At 39.5% G+C, this 10,799-nt stretch overlaps 1 protein-coding gene across 3 annotated transcripts; it reads right to left on the bottom strand.

Moving 5' to 3' along the window:
• Positions 1 to 483: 483 nt before the first annotated feature.
• Positions 484 to 4,146, bottom strand: LOC145440644 (uncharacterized). Of its 3 annotated transcripts, none has more exons than XM_080318347.1 (3): positions 3,942 to 4,146; positions 1,545 to 1,709; positions 484 to 787 (listed from the first exon to the last, which is right to left on the bottom strand). In XM_080318347.1, exons 1-3 carry the CDS (start codon positions 4,078 to 4,080, stop codon positions 678 to 680), a joined length of 414 nt encoding a protein of 137 aa, XP_080174473.1. In that variant the 5' UTR covers positions 4,081 to 4,146; the 3' UTR covers positions 484 to 677. The 3 variants fall into 3 exon arrangements, with proteins under 3 accessions (XP_080174473.1, XP_080174488.1, XP_080174482.1); XM_080318362.1 differs by having other exon boundaries at positions 1,545 to 1,694; XM_080318356.1 differs by having other exon boundaries at positions 1,545 to 1,706; positions 3,942 to 4,143.
• Positions 4,147 to 10,799: the final 6,653 nt, after the last annotated feature.

The following is a 10,799-nucleotide window of genomic DNA, read 5'->3' as shown; positions in this document are numbered from 1 at the left end:
ATGGAACAAAGTAGACACTACATCCGTGGAAACACTACATTTAATTGTCGGTACACGGTATATTTCGCACAAAGCTCGACGAAAATTTTGGATAATTGATGAATTTTTGTTGGAATGAATGAATGAATTTTGCTATGAGATCTCAAGGCCATATACATATATAAAACGCTGGCTTCCTATGAAAACTAGCCTACGACATCATGTCCACTGTTGCCCCATTTTCTGCGGCGCCCACTTCTTTAAAGAACTGAATGTGCAAATGAAGCGGAATTCCTATATGACCCAGAAAGCCATTTCCATCATTCCGCGCCTAACTGAACAATGAACAAGGGGCATTAAGAAAGCATGGTCATCCGAGGCATATCACTTTGAATTCCAGAAGATTCTGATCAATGGTGATACGGTTACAAAACGTGTAACACTAAATCGCACGCTCGAATTGTACTACAGCTGTTACGATTGTTTCGCCATGACATCCGAAAACCGACTATATCTTTTTTTTATTATCTCGTACATCTATAGCATTTCAGTCACTATATAAACCCAGAAACACAACACACGTATGTTGGGGACGATACTAAGAAACACGACGCGCTGACAACCTCCACGTAAAATGTTGAACGTTATATCAACGACAACGGCATTCGACAGCAAAATCAATCCAGTGACATTCAGTATTATGGCGTAGCAAGAGATTGCAGCTGTTCCAATTCTATGTAGATCTTCATATTTCGCCGGCGCCTAGCTCTACGCCCGAGTCGGCAGCGGGTCATCTTTGAATGGCGACCTATTAGAATGTTGGAATCGGAATTCAGATACTACTAGCTAGTACACACTTGGTTTTCATTATACCTAAATGCTGGTATACGTAGGATATTCTTCGCAACAAATCGGTGAAAGAATTTATAAAGTGTTATAATGCATCACTGTCATTTGTTGAGACTCTGGTCGCTTCATTGTTGATAAGTATACAATCACAAACTTTGAACTGAAATCAAAATATCATTTTATGTCAAAGGTATTGGTATTTTTCATTTCATTTCTTTACGTCATTTTTGGTTTGTTGTGAGCTTGAATTAAATTGGACATCATGAATTTTATCGACATTTTATCGATATCCACCAGAGCCCGGGTGAAAACAGATAACCTTTTCTATCGGTACAGAACCATTTAAGATATAAGATGCATCATACCCCAATCGATGAAGATAGGTATGTGCTGCTCGTTTTCACCTACAGCAATGATAGTGAAAACGATACATATTCAATCAGAAAGTGGAGATGGCGTGATTTGCGCCCGAACCTATTGCGGAAATCTGAAGAACCCAACGGCTATCCACACATTTATTTACAATGCACCTCACGCCGTGCATAGAAAATGTGGATAATCCACCATTGGTAACCATGCACTTGATTTCCAGTGGTTTCCGCCGGTTTCAATGTAAAATGAAATGATGATAACTAGATTTGGGTAAAGGAACGGGAATCACACGATACTGAATATTCTACGAAAAACCCTAAATACTAAATATTGAACAAACTCACGTGATCTTGATGTTTGCTTCGCCATAGAATCATATTTCTTCAGCTGTAATCCGGTCTCTCTAACACGCCTGGTTCCACTGGCACATGGTATAATTGCTGGTTGATCTTGCTCCATCACAACGGACGGTTCTTCTTTTCCATTTTCGTTATCTGCAACACCAACTGATGAGAAGGTGGAAATTAATGAGGCAAATACTGAGAGAACAGTCTGGTCCGCATAAGACGCACCTCAACCCCCACTATAGAAAAGTTGAATAGGGTGCCACACTAGTTGTGTTGTTAAATTTTATATAAAGTAAGAACATATCGAAATATATTTCTTCAATTTGAAACTTTTTTTCGCACCTAGCAAGGATTAATGCCAGCATAATTTAGGTTATTAGCCAGATGACGTGTCATCCGCACACCAAATAAATGTTTGCTCTACATATTGCTAGACACTGTTATAATGCTGTAGTATTATCACCGAGCTTCTAGCTGTAAGACTGACTACTTAGACAGATACCTTTACAAGCCGAACTCGAAGTGTATTTCCTCAGCAAACCACATGCATGTCTGTTATCAAAACAAACTCGGAACTCATCGCGGGGTCAATCAAGCATATCATAACACCACATCTCCCTTTTTAAGAGGGAGAGACATCGACACTACTTACATAATATACAAGTGACAATAGGGTTACCATACGTCCTCTTTTAAGAGGATTTGTCCTCTTTTTTGACATTTTTGAAAGTGTCCTCGGAGGACGCCCTTTTGTCCTCTTTTTTGAGATTTTGTTCTCTTTTTTGAAAATTTAGGTCAGATTTAGAGCAAATTGCGAGTGATATACCGTAAATTAGCATAGAAGTGACGCTTCGGCGGGTATTTCGGAGTGAAAAACGGTGATTTTAGCTCTGAGCGAATAGATGACTTTTTTTTTTAGTCAACCACCTAGCAATGCGGAGAGAAAAACGGTATTTTGAGCTCTGAGCGGAAAGATGACCTTTTTTTTAGTCAACCGATTACAAAGTGGGAGAAATTCACCGGTTTTTGAGAATTCTTCTCCGGTTTTGCAAGTCTCAAATTTCTGAAAAGTGTCCTCTTTTTAGATTTCCAAAATATGGTAAGCCTAAGTGACAACGCATCCACAATACAACATCAATAACAATATATACAAGGTGACACTACCCTTGCAACGTGAGCAAGAGCAGGGCATTTAAACTTAACAGACAGAGTCACCAGGGAGGTAGACTACTCCCAAGGTATACAACAGGTTAAGGGATTATTCTGCCACAGATCTTGAAACCTGTGTATGATCAATATTGCTCTATAAATCGTTGAGGCGGCCTTGTAATTCTCGAAGATCGTCTCGCGGGATTTTCCCCGGTAGGTTCAGTTAAAACGTTGGCTTGTTGATGGTGTCCTGGTTGCTTCGACGCTATAAGACAATATTCAACCGGTTTATTCTGATGCGAAGAAGATGGTTTTGATTCCTCCGGAGGGTTGTACTTCCGTAAGCGTTTTCGGTTTCGCCTCATTAGTCCATTGTTCGTTTCAGCGATGATCGCTCTAGGATTTTCATGCATCTTCTTGCATCTCTAGTGCGGAATCGGCCCACCTTCTTTTCCAAAGGGCGCCATGCGGCTTACGAATGGATGCGCGTGATAATGGAGCGATTTCATGTCATTCAAGTCGTATTAATTTAGGCCGAAAATGCAAGCCCACGACTGCAAAAAGTTTACAAGCTAGCTTGTGACAGGGTACAGTGATCACATTTTCGGCCGTGACATAGCGTTTCGTCATTTATTACCGTAATATACTGCTTTAACTGTTGAATCAATGACACATCTGTGGTCGATTAAACTTTCGTCTCGTTAATGTTCATGGTCAAACTAAAGAAATATCTATGGTCACTAGAGTTTGGCGTAGTAAGCAAATAGTGGGCTGACTGCGTCAGACTGTGGCCGCGGGCAACATGATCATGCAAGACCGGAAACTGTCTGCGGGCCGCTCAAAATCCCATCACAGTCTGTATGTTCCAGCCCCTACTCTGGTCGCTAACCACGTTGTGGCTAACAACGTATATTTATGATTATATCATGTTACCGACATTGCCCGATACTGTAGGCGCTAACACGTTAAAGAAGATCCAATTGCTGCAAAATCAGTCTAGAGTAGGAAGCACTGATGCGGTGATAATGAATATGTGATGATAGTTTTTTATGGATCTCCAAGAATAATGGATACTCCGCAGCGATAAATCACGCAAGAAAATTCCGCCTTTGTATGTGTTATGCGAGAAAGCCCTCAGGAAGTTCGGTTGATAGCCATATGCCGTCCGGCATACTGCCCTTTTGGGAATGTGACGAGCAGGCATATGTTATTATATAGGCTACTCAGATGATTTCATGAACTTACCTTTTTGCCGTTGTCCTTGATCAATGCCGGTTTCATCAACTTCGGTGCTCATATGTATTTTAGAGTATGGATCCGTTAAGGGTTCAACATTGACCGGCTGCGAATTGATCCTTTGTTGGCCCCCATCATTGGAACTCATGATTAATAAAACAAACTATCAACTGTTCGGAACGAAATCATCACATGTGTTTTAAATACAATTGATCCTGACGCATTTCGGGTATTGTCGGTACATCTCGTCAATATTACATATGAGCAAACACGATGTTGCAGTGCAACAAAGTAAGATATTTCGCTGTAGAGAATACCATTCCTCCTACGCTGTACAAAACCGCTACGCCACAAACCATCGTGAATCCAGACGCACTCTCATCAAGTTTTGACTGTTGATTTGTAACTCGCTTTCGCGATTAGCGGACTTGTTTATAATTGGTAGAAGTGAGATCCGGGTCCAGCACCGAGTGCCGAATCTCACACAATGGAATGGAATCAACAACTGTCGGATTTGAATCCGATTTCAAAGCTTTAGAAACGCTTACGTTGCAATATCTTTTGATGACTTTGGAATTACCGATGTCTTGACATCGAGCATTGCCAAGATCGCGAGGTAAATGTACGCCCCTCGAAAGGGGTATTACACAAAACTGAATAACTCTGATGACAGCCTCCTCTTCTTGTGTGATCCGTAAAATAGTGTTTGGTATGCACGATTTCGCGTGCATTCCGCATACACTATAACTAGGGCTGGTCATAATGATTCGAGTACTCAAATCTGAATCGTGTACTAATTTCAATGATTCGAGTCGAGTAGTAAAATACGATTTTTACGAGTACGGAATTCATACGCTCCTCGCAACTGAAAGTTAATTTATCACCGATAATTAGAGTTTCGATACTAATTTTCACTGTTGAAGCCTTGAAACATTGCCTGGCCGTATCGTAGGATACGAAACATATAGTACAGAGCTACGAACGTTACTGGAAATAGCATATTTTTGAAGTCATATCTTCCCACAGCATTGTCACCAAGTGCAATGGAATCGGTATGGTCGAAAAAACACCAATGTAGCTTTAATGTGATGGATAACACGCATTATATTCTTTGTGGTCGAATAAAAGGTACATCTTTGAACTTTGACATTTTACATTCCGTTTTGACGTCATAACGAGTGATATTCGATGACTCGACTCGACTCGAAGCATATTACGTGATTCAGAATCGAATCACTCAGGTACTCGATTTTGCCCAGCCCTAACTATAACTTATCTGAAACTTTCGTTACCAAGCATGCCAAGCATTAATCACCGTCGATTATCATTATGAAGTATGCGAGAAATGTTATGAAGAGTTTATTATTAGAGGCACGTGTATTTTTTCTCCATATAACATATTATCTTTGATCAATATATTTCATGAGATTCACTTTTTTAGCAGAGCTCGAAAATATAGTTGTCATTTAGAATATTGGGCGCGTGTGGTAGGAAAAAATCACGACACGAATGGTTTTTATTACTGCTATGATATGGAAACAATTTATGTTCATTTATGATATTCTCGTGTCCCATGCTATTGATGATAAAAGGGCATGTCGGTAAACTCAGATAATATGTTTTACTGTGGTTATTGCGTATGGATGATACAGATGATGTCCGGTCCAGTTGTAATTAGATATTTATTACGCATCGACCACGTTGGCGGTCTCTGAAGAAGATATAATTAGGACATATCTACAACTTCCGTATCAAAGCGATCATGGTCTAGCAGATTAATTACGGGTGCACGTTAGGGTTATGACTAGAAAAAAAATGCAAAATTTTGTGTGTCCTGTAGTCACAAACGATGAACTTTTGTGTCCTGATTGCAAAATTACCAAAAGTTAAGACTGATTAAACAAAAACCTCCCGCACAAAAAATTTCCAGTTTTCACGGTATGAAGGATAGGCTTTTTTGTAGATACAGACTACATAATATATATACCGACTGATTTGAATTTAACCGACACAATTCCAATTGCAAAGATTTAGAATAGTATTTTGGTAAATTTTGATCGCTCATATTGAAATATTTCTATCGTCTTCTTGCTTACAGTCAAAATTAAATAATTAATAAATAATTATTAATTTCGATTTTAGATGTAGACCGTATAGATCGTATAATTTCAACTTTTCTGACACAAATCGAACTGGGTGTTCGAAAAGGCGAAAGTAGAACAACTCAACATATTTTAAGCGGTCTAGAAAACCGATTAGGGGAATATGATGAAAATTTGAAAATGTCATATCATATGTGACTCAGCATCTGTTGATACTGAGCGGGGTAATGGCGTTGCTGTGAAACTGCAAATTGCAGTGATGATCAAGGGTTTTCATAAACCACAATACTTTGGTTGCCAACATAATATTATCGATTCCTAAAGCATATATCAGAGTTCCTCAATCCAACATCCTCAACAAATCCAACTCTCAGCTACAGATTTGGAGATGCTATGGTAAAATACTGCGAAAACTTGGTACAATCCATCAAGCCAGGATTTCAAATGAAAATATCAGAAAACCGAGGATGGAGGGATGATTATTAGTTTATCTATGTGTTGTGCAGAGCATGCCGCTCTTTCAGAGAAAATAGTAGATTACCACTAAGCAAATGGGATAAACTTCCATCTCTACGCAATGCGAGATTAAGCTCAAGGGCTATAATTCCGTACTTCCAAGTCCCCAGATGGAGAGTATCTCTTGAGATATCATGCTTGTTCTTCGCAAATGCGTGTCAGGAGATATCATGCTTGTTCTTCGCAAATGCGTGTCAGGAAGCCTGGTATTCTAACCAGATGTTTGTTTGTTTTGGGGTATTCATGGTGTTTGTCGACTACTATGGTCATTTACACCAGGCCGATATTCTTGTTATTTTCCGTAGCTGCCGACTTATAGCACGGCCCACCTCTAGGCTTTTGCAAGACACCGCTGACGCGGATGAGGTGGCGAGGAGGAGCCTAGGTAAACCTCCAACACTTAGATATCGGAATTTGGAAGTCGACCTCGGTCGGACTCGAACCCGCATCCATTGGTGTTGCAGCCGCGGATTATACCACTGCGCTATCTCGCTATCTAACCAGATGTCTATAGATGGAATATACTGGACCCCGACCGTTTATCGGTTCGCTGATAATATCGGGACGATATCACACTTCGACAGAATTATCAGTATCAGCCGTTGAAGCTGAAAAATCATCTGCAATTTTCGTGACGTCACAACATGGCGGTAGGAAGTCAGAAAACTATAATCTTTGACCGCAACATTGAGAATATTGATATATGTCACAAGCTTACGCCTAACAGGTGTCGTAGTAGACGTAGCCTTTCTAGTTTATTTCATGTTCAAATATAACAATGGCTGTAAAGATGTTCAAAGAAATGCTCTGAAGCTTTGAAAATGTGCTTATGTATATCCAACTTCTTTCGAATTTCGGCTGAATGTATTGGGGTTCTCGGTCAACGTGTGAGATATCGGTTTTATCGGTATCTACCCAAAAATCCAATATCGATCGGGCTCTAGAGTATACCAAAGATTATTTGCTGCTATTTTTGCGCTCGAATGTCCTGCAGCAATAAAGTGCCTTAAAAATACCATTGGAAGTCGGATATTTCCGTTGTAGATGTACCTGGCACTAACATAATAACAGAATGAGAAGTAAAATTGATGGATGAACTTTACCAGAAGTACAAAAGGACATATATATAAAGAATAAATTTGTAGCAAAGAATACCTTTAAATTGAAAATTTTTTCTATATTTGTACCAGTGTCGAAATTTGAAGTTGGTTTGTGCGGGACATTTTTTTCGATTTGAACAAAATGATTATTTTTTTTCTAATTTATACCAAAATGCTCATCAATTCCTGCTACAGGCGATTTCTTTTTAGTCATAAACCTAGTGCACGTACAATAGAGATATGAGAATGGGCATATTATATGTTGCATGCGACATGTCCCTCAAAGGGAATACCTAATTTCCCAATGACTTCGTGCATATATCTACACACTCTGCACTATGGCTTGGCTGATGTAGGATCTAGGACCGCTATAACTATATCCTAATTAACATTATAGCTAGCAGCACAACCAGGGGTCAGGAGCCTTTTTAGTCAAAAGAGCCATATTGAATCAATTATGGCCCCATCGATTTTGAAATTCATGTCGCCAGTGCTGGTGGCTCTGCCGCGTCGTATGGCAAATTTTGAGCATTTAACCAAGTCAAATTTCATTTTTATATTTTCCGAAAACTCATCAACAATTTTCATTTGGTTATTCAGGACCGTATCAGAATTCGCATACAGTTTTAGATCATTCATGAACAAAGAGTGATGATTTTTTTGAGCTTCAGAGTTTGTTGCGTTTTTTCATCTCGTATCATGCTATATTTTTTTTCAGCAACTCACTGAGTGGCGCTAAGCTGAGACAAATAGTAGCGGCGAGAATGAGTCGCCTGGAAAGATGCCACGCGAATTTTACAGGTTTCTGTTATACCTTGGTCATGTTTGATCAACAATCTTCTTTGCCATTTTTCATTGAGTTCTCAATAAATCTGATGATGATCCGATTCATTTTGTACATACGCATTGTTTTCCGAATACATGTCTGGGGAAATGAATCGGAAGCTTTTTGTAGTCTATCTATGCCATCATGCTGAGGTTAGTGTGTCTCCTCTTGCAGTTTTCGAGTATGGTTTTGTCAAGGAGAAGGTTATCCTTACAGCCAAGGGTGCCTTCCCTGAGTCTTTTTTGTTCTGTCGGAAGAAGTTTTTCTTGGTGTTTATAGCTTCGGGATATTTGTCAGTGTTTTGTACATGGTTGTCAGGTCATGTTATCACTCTGTAGTTCTTGGGGTCCCTGATGTTTTCATTTTTGGGGATAAGATAGGTGATCCTTTGTGTGCATCAGGTTGGAATCCCGTGCAAGTTGGTTGGGGATAATAGCTCATTGTAGGTTGCTGCTAAATTTATGTGATGCACATAGTATTTTTAGCCTTTCTCCTTGTTTTTGATTTAGCATTGCAGGTATTATGGTTCCTGTCAAAATTTTGTTCGCTACTGCAATATCAGTTTTTAGTTTCTTTGTAGTTTGTAGGTCAGGTAAATTCACTCGGTCATTTATATCCAATGTGGAGTTCATTCTGTCGATGATTTGATTTTTGATCTCCAATTCTAATTCCGTGTCTATGTCATCATCGTTAGGTGTTGTTGGTTCATTCGGGTGCCCAATGGTGTTTTGTAATTCTACTTCTGCATTGTTTAGGTCATCAAGGGGTTGTTGCGGATTCTGGTCATCTTGTCCGAATTGAAGTTCTAGTGCCCCAGGAACTTCTATGTTTTTGTTAAAAATTTCACTCTTCGATTTCTGTGAGTTCTCTTCGTGATAATTTTGTGATTACATAGCGTCTCATAGTTGTAAGGGTATTGGCAGTAATGGGTGGCAAGTTGTTTGTTCTCTCTTTCCGTTTTTGAAAAGTTCCTTCGCTTACTCCTACCGACTTTTCTTGTTTGGCTGAGAAGTAATATCTCATTATTTTGTTAAACTCTACTTTGTTTGTTTGTTTTTGCAGCGGATCTGTTTTGTGAGCCAAAAAATGTAATACCTGGCCTATTCAATACGGTTATAAATCATTAGATCAGTGGTTCTCAACCACCGGTCCGCGACGACATTTCCGCCGGGAATTTCAAGATGCAATGTTGAAGGCTTGTCCATTGGTAAAATAAATAAACCATCAAATTCTAAACTTATTCAGAACTTCGTGAGGTAAGATTAGGGCTAGAAACATGTCAGATTTGATTTGAAGTTCAAGACATGTCTTTTAACGACATGCGAGCGACAAGTACAAAACATATACGAGCTGACTCATCGCTAAACAGCACAGCCCAGCCCAAAATTATTTTGCAAGCGAACATATATCATAGCGTGTTTTTTAAAAACTTTTTCCAACCTTTTTTTGAATTTATTTTCGCTCTTTGCGCGATTTAGCGTCACTAAACGTCTTGCTTATTAGGTGACCTTCTCTGTGATTTATAGAAATAGGCATTTCGAAGTCAGCCGTTACTGCGCCACTGCGTAATAACACGGGATTCAGAAATGTGTGCCGAAAACTCGCCAGCGGGAAAACCGATTCTGTTATCAATGAGCGAAAACTTTCGCTGTTGGCGTGATTAAGCTACGTAGACCAGGGGTGGCCAACCTGCGGTCGTGGACACGTAATTCAGTTAGTATACTATATATATGTGTTGGCGGCCATCGACATGCAATTTGAATTTACGAATTAACTCCCGGTTTCTCGAGAGATTTTAATTAATCTTGAACCGCGCGATTCAACGTGACATCATTTTCTTTTTAAATATAGTAGCGTCCTTTGCAATCAGATCCCTACAGTACAGACTACAGAATCGAACAGTACAGGAAAATGATGCGCCTCATATAGACATAGGGCCTACCAGCTCGGAATCGTGTGCTCCTCCCTATACTGACAATCCTGATGGGAGGTAAAAAAATAAAAGCATGTAACAAAGTGACTAAAAACGATTGGCTCAGCAGCGAAGATGCATCATCATTTATAACTTGCCCTAAATTTTCGAAAACACCTCCTTCATCAACTCTACCGGTGAATCAGATCACATGTGTTGAGAAAGGATAAATGTTTGATCAGTAATATGTAAAACTACTAATAATAATGACAAAATTCATCAGCGAATCTGAAAATTTTTTCACGCTTCACGCGACTGTCGACAATCCCGTGGCATGACCACTGACTACTCGGCATTTTGGTGCGTAGAGTAAGCCTATGTCATTAAAGAGATTGGTACCGAGTGTACTGG

This window comes from Botryllus schlosseri, chromosome 1, assembly GCF_051294905.1.
Source record: "Botryllus schlosseri isolate E-star chromosome 1, Bs_hap1, whole genome shotgun sequence".
NCBI lineage: Eukaryota > Metazoa > Chordata > Ascidiacea > Stolidobranchia > Styelidae > Botryllus > Botryllus schlosseri.
The sequence above is the reverse complement of the archived record's forward strand: the minus strand, read 5'-3'. Positions and strand labels throughout refer to the sequence as shown.